General features: G+C 34.1%; 2 protein-coding genes across 3 annotated transcripts in view; one reads left to right on the forward strand and one right to left on the reverse strand.

The window, feature by feature from the left end:
* Window positions 1-116: 116 nt before the first annotated feature.
* On the reverse strand, window positions 117-1,788 carry LOC117333713 (aspartate beta-hydroxylase domain-containing protein 2-like). The gene is made up of 2 exons (XM_033893135.1): window positions 1,056-1,788; window positions 117-703 (listed from the first exon to the last, which is right to left on the reverse strand). Exons 1-2 carry the CDS (start codon window positions 1,402-1,404, stop codon window positions 480-482), a joined length of 573 nt encoding a protein of 190 aa, XP_033749026.1. The 5' UTR covers window positions 1,405-1,788; the 3' UTR covers window positions 117-479.
* Window positions 1,789-2,118: 330 nt separating this feature from the next.
* LOC117332951 (dynein heavy chain 10, axonemal-like) overlaps window positions 2,119-15,922 on the forward strand; it is a 70,229-nt gene continuing 56,425 nt past the window's right edge. For both annotated transcript variants that reach the window (XM_033892035.1, XM_033892036.1), the window contains exons 1-9: window positions 2,119-2,405; window positions 8,827-8,988; window positions 9,305-9,459; window positions 9,986-10,210; window positions 10,723-11,537; window positions 12,497-12,695; window positions 13,319-13,435; window positions 14,664-14,915; window positions 15,074-15,250. In XM_033892035.1, the coding sequence (XP_033747926.1) occupies window positions 2,189-2,405; window positions 8,827-8,988; window positions 9,305-9,459; window positions 9,986-10,210; window positions 10,723-11,537; window positions 12,497-12,695; window positions 13,319-13,435; window positions 14,664-14,915; window positions 15,074-15,250 (2,319 nt within the window). In that variant the 5' untranslated portion in view covers window positions 2,119-2,188. The remainder of the gene's footprint in view (window positions 2,406-8,826; window positions 8,989-9,304; window positions 9,460-9,985; window positions 10,211-10,722; window positions 11,538-12,496; window positions 12,696-13,318; window positions 13,436-14,663; window positions 14,916-15,073; window positions 15,251-15,922) is intronic.

The raw sequence follows: 15,922 nt of genomic DNA on the forward strand, positions 1-15,922 counted from the left end.
ACTATTTTACTGGGTTATCTTAGTTAGCCTCTAATTAACAGTTCCAATTCACCATTGACTCGTGCAGATTGCGGGGGTATTAGTCAGCCATCCTGGCGACAGTTCTAGTTCTTTACAACTAGCAGAAACAGTATGCAGTAGGACATTGAAAGTCATTTCATACCCAAAACCTACATGATATAGCAGATCTGAAAATTCCATCAAGAAACCAGATACTATCCATGTTATATTTTCAAGTAGGTCTGCAACCTATGGAAAAATTAGGCAAAGCCAACATGAACTACATGATCACACTAATCAAAGATTCATGTAAAATAATGTGTTTATAAATAAGTTTGTTTCCTTAAGATCAACAGAAAGAGGTCAAGGTCAAATCCAGTTACATATTAAGTGAATTGTATAGAGACTATATATATAAATGGCTAACAATTAGTTGACCAACAAAAAACACTGTAAAATGACAGTTTTTCTTTGATGTTTTATGGATCTGATTTGAAAATTGTGTTAATAATGGACCTCTCTGCTGTAGTCACATTGGGATGCCAGAGATCTACAATTAAAACAGCTCTCCACTGGTTTGGATCTTCTCCTTCGTGTACAACACTGTGGAGGTGAGAGTCATCAAATAGGAGGCACGCCCCCTGCCTCCACTGACAGCAAGACCCAGCAACACGCAGATGACAACTCTTGGGAGTTACTAAACCTACAAATACAACAAGTCATGAAATTAACTAACCCAATTCATAAGTACATGTAATTTTCATTGCTCTGATCAGTTAAATGTTATATACTTTTCATCATTTAAAAAAAATACAAGTATTTTCCTAATTCTGAGTTCCTACACATAGATGAAAATTGATGACAAGCATGGCATGGCACCTCTTCGCTTGCCAAGGGTTTTCAATACAACACTCTCCTGAAAGGTTAATAAAAAGTACTGGAAGTTGTAATAGCTTTTTTCATATACGTTGCAAATCTGATCAAAAATATGTATATAATAGGGTACATGGTATTGGTAATCATCAGAAGATGCCTTTTATTTTCTATACACTTACCTAAATGGCACCTCAGTCTGATGTTAGTTGGACCATAATGTTCGGTTATAACAGTACCCGGTTCAATAACAGAGAAAGCAACATTTGCAAACACATTTTCTTCCATGAGAGAGGGGAGGGAGGAGACAATATTGAATGTATTTGGACACAGATCAACCATATTTCTCTCCACTTTACCCTGATTAACCAAGTGTAAGACTTTCCATTGACCATTGGGTGTTTTATTGACTTTCCACAAAGCACGGGAGTTTGAATTTACATTATGAAATTCTTGACAAATTGTTCTGAAATTATCTTCCAATTTTCCCACGTCAGTTGTAAAGTGAAAGTTTGAGGTCCACCATTGCATAACTGAAAGGCCTTTAAGATAGAATACTTCTGGTTTCTGAACAGATTTTGCAGATATGTTCTTTTCTAGTGACTCCTTTATCCGTTGTAAATCTTGCCTTATATGTGCTGTGTTTGTATATTTTTCCTAGACGATTTTTAGCATTCGTCAAAACTTTATCATACAAGTTACATCTAACACATCCTGGACTTCCACACTTCTTAAACGTGTCCGTTAAATCTGATCTCGTAGTCCTTTTGAACATACTCATATGTTTAAGAAAATATATTGCAGGTAACGTAAAAGATAAGATTCCGATAATTATTCCCAAGTTGTCCATCCTAGGCCTGTGGACTACTGTCGTTGGTCTCAATGGGCGCTGACATTTGTAAAGTTGCATTGTGGGTGTTCTCTGGATTTTGCGTATTACTAAGGTCGACACTAGAAAAACTCCGAACGGATGAAGTTGGTTACCGTTAGTTACAGCTTTATACAACATGGCGACATCCACAAAAAAAATGAAAAATAGTCCCGTCAAAAACAGCGGAATGATTTATCAAAAAAATAATTGGCAAACAAGGGCTCAATAACAACTAAGGTCACAAAATGAAATACTTAATACAATATAACATACATTTGTTTTGATAATTTTTGGAAACACGAACAAAAAACCTTAAAAATACCCGATGAAATGACGCACTTTATTCGCTCATTGATATAGAAGTAGCAGTAATTCGACAGCAAAAATGAACGGTGCCCGCTGGAAATGAATCTAAATATTTAAAAGTACAGAATTTCTAGCAAGATGGATGATCCAAGATTTGAGTGGATCGGCAAACAAGTGTCACTGGCACTGGACATTAAAGAAAATGACGTGTTTGAAGATCTTCTTGAAAGGGATGACGGAGAGCAGGAACGTGAACTTGGAAAGTTTCTGAACGATACACCAGAGGAACATGAATCTTCTATTCTTTTCTATAAAATCATACGAGAAGAGGAAGAAGAAGTTGAAGTAGAATGCGGTAAATACTGTTATTTTAAATAATTAATGAATTACAATTATGGAGTTGTAAGTAACCTATTGTTTTTTAAAAAGATAAAAAAAAACCTATGCGATACATAAAAGTTTTGGTTAATCTAAATTGTTGCCAAGACCGTCTTAACATTAGGATTTCCCTCTCTTTTCGTATTTTATTGATTAAAAAGGACACAGAAGCTTAAAATCTACAGAACCTTAATTAAGTCTGCATATATTGCAATTTGTAAAAATGTATGATATGCATGGTGTCTTGTTTTTGTAATATTGTAGGCATACAAATTAGGTAACCATTTGCACTCTATAATTCACCCCAGATAATTTTGCGATGCAACAAAACATATTTTTTGTCCCGTTCCAGTGGAACTTCTCTAAACCAATCATGAATGGTACATGAATATCTACGAAAGCTGAGATAGGTCAAATTTGAAATGGCGAAAAAAGTTGTTATCATGAGAAAATAAAGTCTTTATTATGAGAAAAAAGTCCTAAAAACGAGAAAAAAAGTTGTTATTACGAGAAATTAAAGTTGTTAATTATTACGAGAGAGAAAAAGTCGTAAAAACGAGAGAGAAAGTTGTTATTTAATACGAGAGAAAAAAGTCCTAAAAACGAGAAAAAAAATTTGTTATTACGAGAGAAAAAAGTCGTAATAACAAGAAAATAAAGTCATTATTACGTGAAACCAATATTGCAAAAATATATCTATAGAAGTGTCGGCTACTTTTGAAGAGTATCGAAATAAGGCACAACAGTTTAGTCAGCAGGGGTCGACATTAAGGCTTTTCCACTTGTCCGGTACCAGACTAAATTGCTGTCGGACAAGTGAATGTATCAAAACACTTGTCCGATGGGACAAGAAACACTTGTCCGATGGGACAAGTAACAAATATTGTGTTTGTGTTGTTTATTTATATTCTGAAATCAACATTCACAAGACTTCACCTTATACTTATGATAAAAAAGAAACGAAAATTCAGAACACTATGCAGATAACTAAACTTTCCATATTTTTCGAAAATATTCAATCAGCCCCATTCGTGTCTTTGAATTGAATATGCATATTGGAAAAAAAGGGAATATGAATTAAAGCGTACAAGGAAATTGTAAGTGAATTTGAAGGACTAAAGTGGCGACATATGCTGATACTATCTGGCTCGCTATTTATTGCAAAATTTAGCAAATATAGTATTTCAGATATTTATGCACTATTGCATTTCTACAATTTTGTTCATGTTTTAGTCAGTTTATTTCTATTCTTATAAGACTAGTTTAGTTTCTGTAAATCGAAAATAGGCAGTCAGCATTTTTTTTCTTCTTCATTATGTAACTTGGACAAAACACCAATAAATATCAGTAATATAGTTGTCATTGCAATGTTATCGTTTTACTGCATGACACATGTACACAGACATTGAAAAACATCATTAAACTTAATTGAAAATTTTCAAGTAGGACAAGTGATAATTCCATTCGGACAAGTGAATATAAATGTTACTTGTCCAAATGGACAAGTGCAGAAAAAAGTTAATGTCGACCCCTGTTTAGTGAGATTACATTTTAAGCTTGGTCTATCCCAAGCTGAAATTTTGAGGTTTTTTTTAGCAATAGTAGATAGAGTTGTTCTAAGCAAGTCAACACTTAAACGATATTTGAAATGAGCGTGTTTAACAAGAAGGAAATAAGTACTCGGATATATACGATGTTGCATTGTTCATTCTCGATGAACTACAGAAAAAAAATCTTTGTTCTCGCCCTCCATATTTACAGACAGTATCTGATACTCAGAAACCATTTCACCGTCTTATATAACCTTCTTCGCATAATAACGCAAAAGGTTCATGGTATTATACAATTATCGACCTGTTTTCAGGTGAATATGATGATTTATCAACTCGAAAATGATATTTCCTGAGGCCGAAGGTCATCGCATTCACCTGAAAACAAGTTGATAACTGCTTTATTATATTGCAACATTTTCATATTACAGAACGATTCTCATACCAGTAATAGGATTGAATAGATGATAGTGATCAACTGGCAAAAATGACAACTAATATAAGACAAAATCAGCAATGAGTTTAAACTTCGCTATTTATTATTGCTAAAATTCAACAAAATGTAACAACATTTACAAATTAAGTCTACTGAACTCTGTCGGGGAGCAGATACCTACATGTTCATGTAAGCATACATTTTGACGTCCCGGATAGTGAGAAGGTCCCTTCTTACTATATTTGGGTACGTAATTGAGATGTTGGATGGTTATATCACCCTGCAGCGCGGATTCCGGGTTGATATAATATTTGAGCAAAGTGAGAATGCTTAAAATTGTCCAATCAGGAAAGGAGGAAAAATCAGTCAAATAATTAAATGCGTATGTTCCGCGTACCAACGCGTTAGTTTTGCGATATAACACGCTAGTTTTGCATAAAAACATGTTAGTTTTTCGATTTATTGTGTAAGTTTCGCTAAATTACGAATAAGTTTCTCGCTATTACGACTTTTTTTTCTCGTAATTACGACTTTTTCCTCGTAATAATGACTTTTTTTCTCTCGTAATAACAACTTTTTATAATTTTTTCGCCACTTCAAATTTGACCTCATACGGCTTTTGTAAATATCTGTACTGATTAGAGTGGGTTCTGTCCGTTCAGTTTGGAGAAGTGGTCAATTTTGACTGGTTGGGATACAATAGGATTTGGGGATAATTTTTGATCTGGACAGATGATGGTTTTTTATCGAAGTTAATGAATACATAGAATGCAGAACTTATGAAAAAATAAATAAGCTTATTATATCAGTTCTGATGCTGATCACTTGTGATTTAACAATGCTGTCATCAGCGAAGATCTGTCTCTGGCCAGTCGCTACATTCTGTGTTTATAGGGCACGATAAAGGGTATTTATTTCATTGCAAACAAGACCGGTTGAACATACATTTATCATCATTTTGATGCATGATAAGTTTTTGAGAAGGTGTGGTTTTGGGAAATTGCACTGTAGTTGCATTTTTGGGATATTACCTGGTATCATACCTAGCTTAAAGATTATTTCTTGACTTATTTAAGCATTGATATCAATTTTTTTTAGTTTCATCGAGGTATGAAAAAAATTTTGTTTGCAAAGTTGAAACTGTATGAATCCGCTAGAATTTTGCAAAAAAAATTTTCATACCCCTGTGAATCTAAAAATAATTGACAACGCTTATAAATAATTTTCTAATTTAAAACATGTTTTATATACAATTTTACTGGTTTTATATGGGATTCTTTTTCTCAAATCAATACACAACGTCAATTGTCGGAATTTTTTTTTATAGTGGTATGGAAAAAAAATCCCAACCAATCAGAAAGCTGCATTCTGTGTACAAACAATGGAAAATTAATTATTTGTCTATGAGAAGTAGAAGCCCTGTGTGTTATGCTCAACCAATCAATCTAAAGAAGAATTTGTCTCTAGCAAAGTGGTAAATTGTAGCTAATATTTAAAAGAGTTACACCTGATATCATGAAGACGTTGTCAGTAATTAAAAGTTAAGAAATAAGAAACTCATATATAATCTTCTAGTGATGTTCCGATTAATCGAGTTCGTCGAGTATCACTTGTTTGAAACGTTTGATCAATTAATCGAGTAAGAAATCTGTAATTGAGTTTCGTCGGAAGTGCCCTACATCAGGTTTTATGAAAATATATTAGCCGGGTTTCAGATAAACATACGCAAATTCAGCTTGACAATGTCTACAACACAGTCGCTTGCAGGAAATGGTTATGCTTGTATCATACAAAATCAATCGTCACAATAACTGGTACAGTGTTGTAATACTAGGAGGAATGTAAACGTACCGATGGCGAAGATTTCGTTTGTAAGATCATAAGCGACTAGCCATGGAAGCAACGTTAACGTATATGATCTTTCTTCTCGGTAAACAGACAGGGTCTATTGTATGGAAACATTTTGGTTTTTAATGAAAACTAGAAGCAGAAGGTCCGTTAAGTAGAGATACTTTAAATATGACGAAAACAACTTGTAAAATGTGCAGAAAGTCGTATTACTTCAATGGTTAGTCACAGTTCTACTTTCGTTTTCAAAGTATATTAGACTTTCGATAACGGATGGATTAAAGCATTTTACAGCCCGTGCCAAAATTTCCAGTTAGCTTAATACTCCAATGAACAATCCTTTTGTTATTTTTTTCTGTGTTGAATAAAATTATTAAAAAAACAATTTTGGTTCATTTTTTGTGTGTGTAATAAACAAATAAACACACAGGAAGATGGTATACATGTAGGTATAACAGTTTATTAGTTACTGAAATTGTTGTTGAAAGCATTTCACAAAATATTGAGACATGAATACAAAAAATACATTTGGAAATTAATCAATTTTAATCGATCATCGATTGGTTACACACAAGTGATGATCGATCAGAAAATTTCAACCGATTCCCAACACTATAATCTTATCAGTTTTTGTGTTCCCAGAGCATCAAATAAAACTGATGTGCAAAGTTTAAATCAGTTAATTGTGCAATAAAACATCTTAGATACCAGATACGTAAGTTTACCTATTCAAGGCTATTGTAATAAACTTTTTAGTTAAGAGAATTGTAATAATTTCAGACAATCATAATATATTTATATGATTTTTATAGATGCATGTGTATTGGATAATTTTTAAATTGGTAGAATTTTGTTTATACATACATGTAGTTATTTTCTCTAGTTTTCTGAATAATTTTATTTAACTGCATGGAAAACATGTGATCAGTGTAGTTTAACAGATAAATTTTGTCACAAGGTATAACTGATTTATAAAAAAAAAATATGATTATTCAACACTGATTTTACTAATGAAGTTTGGAAACAACTTGATAACACATAGTTAATATATACCGTATTTGACCTAATATGGGCGCCTGCCCTAATAAGGGCGCCCCTACCTTTTTTCAAGGAAATAAATCTTTGACTGAGTGACAAAATGGTGTCAAAATGGTGTTCAAAAGTAATAATTCATGTGAAATATTTTGCTACTTTATGTGTTCAATTTTCTTCAGCATATTAAGTAACTGGAACACATGTTTTCGCCACATTTTGTGTATTCCTACAGGCTATAGATGACATGTCAGTGCAAAGAGCACCCAAAACTAAACACACATGTATACAAATAATAACTTACCATCTTTATTTGAAGATAAAGTAAAGACTTCATTCTTGTTGATAAATAACTTTTGTTCAGAACAGAAAGCTAGTAAAAGACATTGTAAATCAATTATAAGGTCAAAAAAAACGATGTCTGATATGATCTGGGAAATTACCTGTTTCTATAAATAGAACACAAAAGAGTTCCATTTGAACATAAATGGTGGAACACACGTTCTCTGGTCTAAAAGATCAGCTGGCATGGTTTACAAGTTTACAGGAGTATTCAAGTGATGTTTAAGCTGAATATTTGATAATGAATAGATATCTTCATCTGGAATATTTTTATGACTGAATATTTTACCGTTTCCACAACCTTGTGTATTCTGCTATAAGGTATAGTCTGTTTCATAAAACTTCAGAATAACTAATCTTAATAAGGGCGCCCCCACTGTCAATTACTCGCGCCCTGCGCCCTTATTAGGTCAAATACGGTACGTAATATGTCCTAGTTCATATAAATTAGTGATACAAATTTTGTTTACTCCATGTGAAAATTCAAATTTTTATGTTCCAAATGAAAAATGTAAAAACATATCTGCATGAACAAACATCAACATTTGTCACAACTTGTATCATTATTAGAAAATTATTAGTGTATTTTATTTAATGTAATCACAACATACAAGCTAATTGTCCTTTGTAGACTCTGATGACTCAGATGACTATGTCGGTAATTAAAGCACTCGTGAAATTCATTGATTTTTATGTACATTTTGCTACCATTTATTTTAGAATTTGTATGCTTGCGCCTTTATGAAAAAGTTTGCCAAGTCATTGCAGTTGGTGCTTGCAGATATATGAGCTTAATTACATTTTATTTCATTTTTTTTTTTTCAGACATATTTTATCAATGTGTGTTTCTAGATGTGAGCACTATCAATATTTATTTTAATTAATTACATGTATTATGATATTATTTTACCATTTCAAAAAAAAAAAAATCTTAAATGGATTAAGGAAACAACAAGCACAATCAATGATAATTTTTTCATCAAAATAAACATTCAATAATTTGCTAAAGGTTTTATGACCAGAAAAGTACTGAGGATTGAATGCAGTCTTTCTGGTATCTACTAACTAAAGATAGATTTAAATCACCATTCCTTTTACCATCTTTGATTGAATAAACATTAACAAAAATCCACAAAATTTGATTACATTGAGAGTTGTTCATGTTGAGGGAATGATTTATTTTGGTGCAGAGCCAGAAATCCCCAGCATAGAGGAGGAGGAAGATGCTGGAGAGGGAGAAGGTGAACAACAAGGGGGTGAGGGGGAAGGAGAAGGTGGCGACCAACCCCTCCCTGTGTCCTCACCAACAGGCACTGGTGATGGAGAAGATCAAACACCCAGAAAGGGCACAGGTAAACAAAGACACAGTACTTCAATTTGTTGGGGTTTTTTTCGGGTTTTTTTTTTCATGATCATGCATCAAGTTTTCCACAAAGAATTGTAAATTAACTTAAGGTTAATGAATTCGCATAATTTCTTCTAAAAAATCAGTGAATTCTCTTAACCTGGTGTGTCTAAGTTCTTGTTCTTTTTTTGTTTTTTTTTATCATGCATCTTTTTTTTCACAAAGAATTGTAAATTAATTCAAGGTAAATAAAGTTGCATGATTTCTTATCAAAGATCAATGAATCTTATCCTGATGTGTCTAAGTGAACAATGGTGTTTCAGGTAAAAAAAGGAAGAAGGGGAAGGACACACCTACTAGTGATGAACAGAAGGACGAAGATGCTACCAAGACACCCGTCCCTGAAGGAGAGGCTGCAGCTGCTGAAGGAGAGGAAGAAGGCGAGGAAGATGAACAAGAAAACAAGTTACCCAAAACTGTGAGTTATGTTATTGAATCCAGCATCAAAACAAAAAGTGTCATGATAAGATTTTGTTTTCAGACAAGAAATGATTTTAAAACCATTCAGGAGGGAAGTTTACCTCTTCTTGTTTGTACCAGACATTGTTCTTAAAAAGACAATTTGAGCTGATTATTTCAGTCTATCTAGCTGTTCAAATGAGATTTGGATATAGTGGGAAGAGATCCTAAACTAGACTACCAGACACAAAATGTTTTGGTTAGTGGAATAAATTAAGGATATATCTGCTTACCTGATAATACTATAGTCATGGAAAAAATTCAAAATTAGTGTATTTAATTTTTTTGTGAAATCAAGCCTGAAATGGGCCTGAAGGTAAGCATTTTATTTCCACTAACAGTATAGGAATCTTTGCTATCAAAATAGGGAGATAGTGATTTGGGGTATCGGGTCAGAGTAATGTTTAAATAAACCATGAAAGACAATTATATGTTTGTAAGGAAAGCATTTTCATCTAATTCATCCATACTTACATAATCTCCAGAAAATCATCAAACAGAAGGTGATGCGTACCTACCTGTACATGTGTTATCAACATCTGCCAGAGGAGTTAGCCGACCAGGACTGTGTGTACTTCCTGAGGAACACCCCAGGAATGGTACCTCTCCCCAACAGTGTCGACGAGGCAGATGAGACGCTGCCATCGTATTTCGAGATCGGTATCCTCAATGGACACTCCCTTGTCATGCTGGAACAGATCATCTCACAAGTATGTTTCTGATCAGTTCAGATGTTGATCTTTATGGTGTTTGTCATGAATGTATAAGATAATGTTTGAAGTCAAGATGACTATTTAGCTGTGTTTGAATCTCACTTACAACGGAAAGCCAACAGTCACATCCAACCTGTATCAGATATTTGAATTGGCCAGCTTATTGTTTTCTCCCATTATCCTGGTAAATCCTCTTTGAAAATATTACATGATTATATATGAACAGGATGATTCAGTGTGTACAAAATATATTAAAAAATATGTATATCACTAATAATTATAGAGATTTTTTTGTTTGGGGAGGGGATAATGCAAATGAGTAGTGAGAATTATCCAAGAATTTATTATCACTTAACTTATGTTAGTGAAGCCAGTAGTATTTAGCACTATTGTGTTCTACATTTGATAGTCCTTACCACTTTCAGATCAAATTTATTCCACGGTTTAAAATTAAATGGTTGTGTACGTGTCACAGTGTTGACAGTGTATTTACATGGATGTTTTCACAGGTCTACATGCCACTGTTGTCCTATAATCAACAAAGAAATGGTGAGGTACGGACTAAAGAGGTAAGTCCACCCAGTCGGACTGACACACAAACATCTGTAAAAACTGATGGTGATGGAGAAGGGGATGATTCTAAAGACAAGGTCAATGTGGCTGAATCTCGTGCTAAGGCCCTGCTGCGTGATGAATTCCTTATCAACATGCAAAAATTTGCCTCCAGCATTAACCGTACAATACAGCAAATTGAAGGTGAAGTTCGACTTGATATCCCAGATATTGAAATCAGTGACAATGTTGAAGAAGTGCTTGCTAATAATGACTTGATGCAAACGATCAGAGAAACATGTGGTGACTGGGCCAAACGGATCAGAGGTGCTTTAGAGACACAGATGAAAAAGGTACCCCTAGGTAAAGGACCCCTGGCCGAGATTGATTTCTGGCGAGAAAGAAACGCAGCTCTAAGTGCACTGACAGAACAGCTGAAGATTCCCAAGGTTGCACAGATGCTGGAAGTGTACAATCATGTGGAGAATGACTTTGATGACATCAAATCAGAACTCAATAAACTTTATGTTGAGGCTAAAGACAATGTCCGTTTTCTGTCAACATTGGAGCGTCACTTCAAAAACATTACCCATGGTGCAACATTTCAGGTTGTCATAGAAACCATTCCTTCAATGATGAATGCTCTGCGTATGGTATGGATAATCTCCAGACATTACAATAAGGATGAACGGATGGTACCACTGATGGAGAGAATTGCATGGGAGCTTGCGGAACGTGTGGCACGTGTCATCAACATCAGGACAATATTCAAGTAAGTCTTTTATTCAAGTAAGTCTTTTTATTCAAGAAAGTCTTTTTATTCAAGTAAGTCTTTTCTTTCAGAACAAAACTTAGAATTGGCAAATTTCAAAAACACAGGCTTTTGAACCACAAAACTTTCCTGGTATTGACTTTTTAAGAATAATCTCGGTTCTGGAGGTTTTTTAAAATGAAGTATTTCCTCAGCTACTATTTTAAATGCCTGCCAGCAATAAGATGTTTAAGGACATATTTTGAAGCCTCTTAATTTGAAACTGCACATCAATGGATTGCTGAAAATCCAACACTGGAGCAATAAAAAATGAATAAGAATTAAGTTCTTTTGAAAAATTACATGATACTACAGCCAGACAATGACCTGAGTAAGTAAATTAATAATTACACATCATAATAAAGTAATAGATCAGCTATTGTCACTGTTTAAACACCTTTTTGTTCTGCATATTCAGTAAGCTAAATCAACAAACTGTTTACCAAAAGGATACAACTCCTCGTAGAGTTAGTAGATTTTATATTTGAGCTAGTTATGATTATATATCTATTGCAGCTTCAGTATGATATATACATGTACATGTATATACTGTTAGATATACGATGGATTGAGTTTGTAGAATTTATCAAAATGTACATGCACTAGCATACTCTGAATAAGAAATTGTAAAAAAGGTGGTGAAATTTCAGATGTGAATAATTTGCCAACATGAAGTTGTAAAAACCTGGTGGATTTTCAGATAAATTATTTGCCTACATTGATCTATTTTTGGTTTTCAAACATTAATAGACCAGACTACGTTGCTGTCCACATAAATTATTTTGATTGTCTCTACTTATTGACAATAACAAAACTATTGATGAATGTTTTGCACTTGTGATTAGCTAAAGCTGTCTTGTTTCTACCCCCCCAGAGAGGGTACTGTGATTAGCTAAAGCTGTCTTGTTTCTACCATCCAGAGAGGGTACTGAGGAGGTGAAGAGGAAAACTCAGGAGGCGAAAAAAATGTTACTCGTGTGGAAAGAATCCTACTTTGATGTCCGAGCGAAGATTGAGGCGTCTGGCCGTGACCAGCGGTGGGAGTTTGACAGAAGGAAACTATTTGAGAGAACAGATTATATGGCTAGCATCTGTCAAAACTTCTATGACGTAGCAGAGGTATATTTTTTTGTACTCATGAGTTTGAAAACTATTCTCACCAGTTTAAAATGTATGTATACAATATAATCCTTGGGCTTGTTAAAGGATATATACAATATAATCCTTTCGCTTGTTAAAGGATATATACAATATAATCCCTGGGCTTGTTAAAGGATATATACAATATAATCCTTGGGCTTGTTAAAGGATATATACAATATAATCCTTGGGCTTGTTAAAGGATATATACAATATAATCCTTTCGCTTGTTAAAGGATATATACAATATAATCCTTGGGCTTGTTAAAGGATATATACAATATAATCCCTTGGCTTGTTAAAGGATATATACAATATAATCCTTGGGCTTGTTATATTTACATGACCGTGTAAATTCTTGTTTCCCCAATGTATTCCCAAACTAGTGATGGTTTGTAATGTTGATAGGTATGGCTTGTTATTGGCTTGTTATATTTACATGGCCGTGTAAGTTCTTGTTTCCCCAATGTATTCCCAAACTAGTGATGGTTTGTAATGTTGATAGGTATGGCTTGTTATTGGCTTGTTATATTTACATGGCCGTGTAAGTTCTTGTTTCCCCAATGTATTCCCAAACTAGTGATGGTTTGTAATGTTGATAGGTACTTGAGGAGTTCTATAACATCTTTGGGCCAGAACTAAAGGCAGTGACCGGAGATCCAAAGAGAATTGAGGAGGTGCTACTTCGAGTGGACGCTCTAGTGAAACCTCTTGAGGAGGTAAGTTTAAAATAGATAATTATAGCATGTATCAGATAAGCCATCTAATTATGAAAATATCAAATGCATTTAATTGATTTGAGTCTAAATTGTTTTATAATGAAGTGTGGGTGAGATCTTTCAATATATACAAGCAGGTTAGTAAAGTGTTGCCAAAAAACCCCTTGAACACCTGATATTGATATACATACTGTATACCTGGTAATTTTTGCCCCCGTTTAATTTTCGCCATTTTTGGCCCTTTGATGATGGGCGAATTTAAGATGATGGGGAAAATGTTAAGCTCAATTGCAGGATATCGTACCTAGGCTAATTGTAGTCGGATCGAAAACATACCCTCGTACTTTTAAAGTGTGTCTTATTCTATGCAGTACAATTACAAGCAACAAGTGTTATATATTTACACTAAATTTAAAAAATAATTTATTGTTTTATTCTAATCTATGCATGTGAAATAAAATCTAGATCTAAATCTACGCCTAGTAAATTTGCAATATCGCGTTGAGTTTAATCGAGAATATGGGCTAAGACAACGTACTATGTTTAGTCTATTTGATTTTAAAAAAAAAACTATAAATACTAAGTTACATTAAAATCCAGTCATTTTTTAAAATGATGCACACAAAATAGCATCAAATTCTTGCCATTGTGAAGGCTGATTTATGAGTTCACCGTTGCTTGTGGCTTCCATCGATGACAAATGAACAAGAGAAAACACTATAAGTCAGTAATTAGTCACGGCACGGTGAACATGCCACTCCTTGTTTGCTTAAAATCGACCATACATACCTGATACTATTTGAATCAATATAGACTAAAAGTAAATCTGAACACAGGTAATTATAAACATTGTTTATTTCACACCTGATTACATTTCACACCTCAGCGGGATATGCAAAGAAAAGAAAATGGGGGAACTCGATAAATCCTGAGTGTTCCGAGTGCAATTGTATAGAGAATTCTGAACAGAATTTTCCGATTATAAACGAGGAAAAGACATTTCTTAAAAGTAGTTTAGGGCAAAATTAAAACGGGGCGAATATCTTTTGTGTTGCTCAAGGGCAAAAATAACCTGGGGCGAAAAATACCAGGTATACAGTATCACGATTAATGATTGTAAGGGTATTTTTATTTCATGATGAAAATCTATCATCATCTAATTCATGATATAAAAAAAAACCTTAACCGAAGCATATGATTGTGTGATGGATCTTTTTACAAAACACAGGTCAGTTTTGACCCCTTCATGACAAACTACAAAGCCTCTTGGCGGTCTGAAATCATGGACAAATTTGACAAACAAGTGGCTTCCATCGACGGTGAAGCCATCATGTTTATTGACGAGTCATTCCAGTCCCTGAGGTCAGCTGAAGGGGCATTCGACATGTTACAGAACTTCAAACACATCCGATCTAGGGCGGCCATCAATGCACAGATGATGCAGAAGTTCAAAGATATTCTAGTGCAGTATGAAAAAGAGGTATTGAAATCCATTTTGAAATTGATATTTTAAACTATTGAAAAATGTAATGTTCGGTTTCAAATATACATGTGGATGATGCACCTAATTTGTAAGAAACATTATAGTTTTTTTTAAATTTCATTGCAAAGTGATGCTTACTTACTATTTTACCACAGGTGTCAGCTTTAGATGAGCTTTTCCAACAGCACCGTGATAATCCACCTCTTCACAAAAACCATCCATCTGTAGCTGGCGCCATCTTCTGGGAACGGTCTCTGTTCCATCGTATCAAACATACCATTGTACGATTCCTTACAATGGAAGACATGATGCAGAGTGAGATGGGGAAACATGTAAGTCTACTGTGTGTTAACGTAACCGAATGTTATTGCTTGCAATTATGAAATAATAAATGAGTTACAGCTGATTACAAATATATACATTTATTTATTTATATACAGCTGATTAATCCTAACACACGCAAATATCCCCAAGCATACACTGTATACACAATCCTCTCACACCTGTACATTGACACTATGCACTATTAGCCAATACTATATTACACATAAAATATATATATTTATTCTATATACACTACACTGTCCTATAAACAACACCTAAACAGTCTAGCTTTCCACAATGTCACAGTTCATCATTTAACAGTTGCCTCTTCATCCAACACAATGTTGTCCATGATCCTGAACAATGAGTCCATCTGCTGATCTGTAGTTCAGCTTCCGTATGTCCTCATATCCACGAAACATCACACAGATGTACCAAAACCACAGCCTGTCACAGGTCAAATCACATGACCTTAATATAAACCCTGGAATGGGTCGATACTACAAAGGTTTCCATACATCAATATGGGTGTACCATACAGGTTCCCATCAGTTACACACCAATATGTGTGTACCATACAGGTTTCCATAAATTACACATCAATATGTGTGTACCAGACAGGTTTCCATAAATAACACATCAATATGTGTGTACCATACAGGTTTCCATCAGTAGGTAGA

This window comes from Pecten maximus, chromosome 8 (genome assembly GCF_902652985.1).
Source record: "Pecten maximus chromosome 8, xPecMax1.1, whole genome shotgun sequence".
Lineage (NCBI taxonomy): Eukaryota > Metazoa > Mollusca > Bivalvia > Pectinida > Pectinidae > Pecten > Pecten maximus.

Excerpts from the sequence above, each read along its gene's own strand:
- LOC117333713 (XM_033893135.1), bottom strand. The coding sequence starts at position 1,404 with ATGCAATGGTGGACCTCAAACTTTCACTTTACAACTGACGTGGGAAAA. Across the intron at positions 704-1,055 it reads CAGACTGAGGTGCCATTTAG|GTTTAGTAACTCCCAAGAGT; the intron begins GTAAGTGTATAG and ends TTGTATTTGTAG.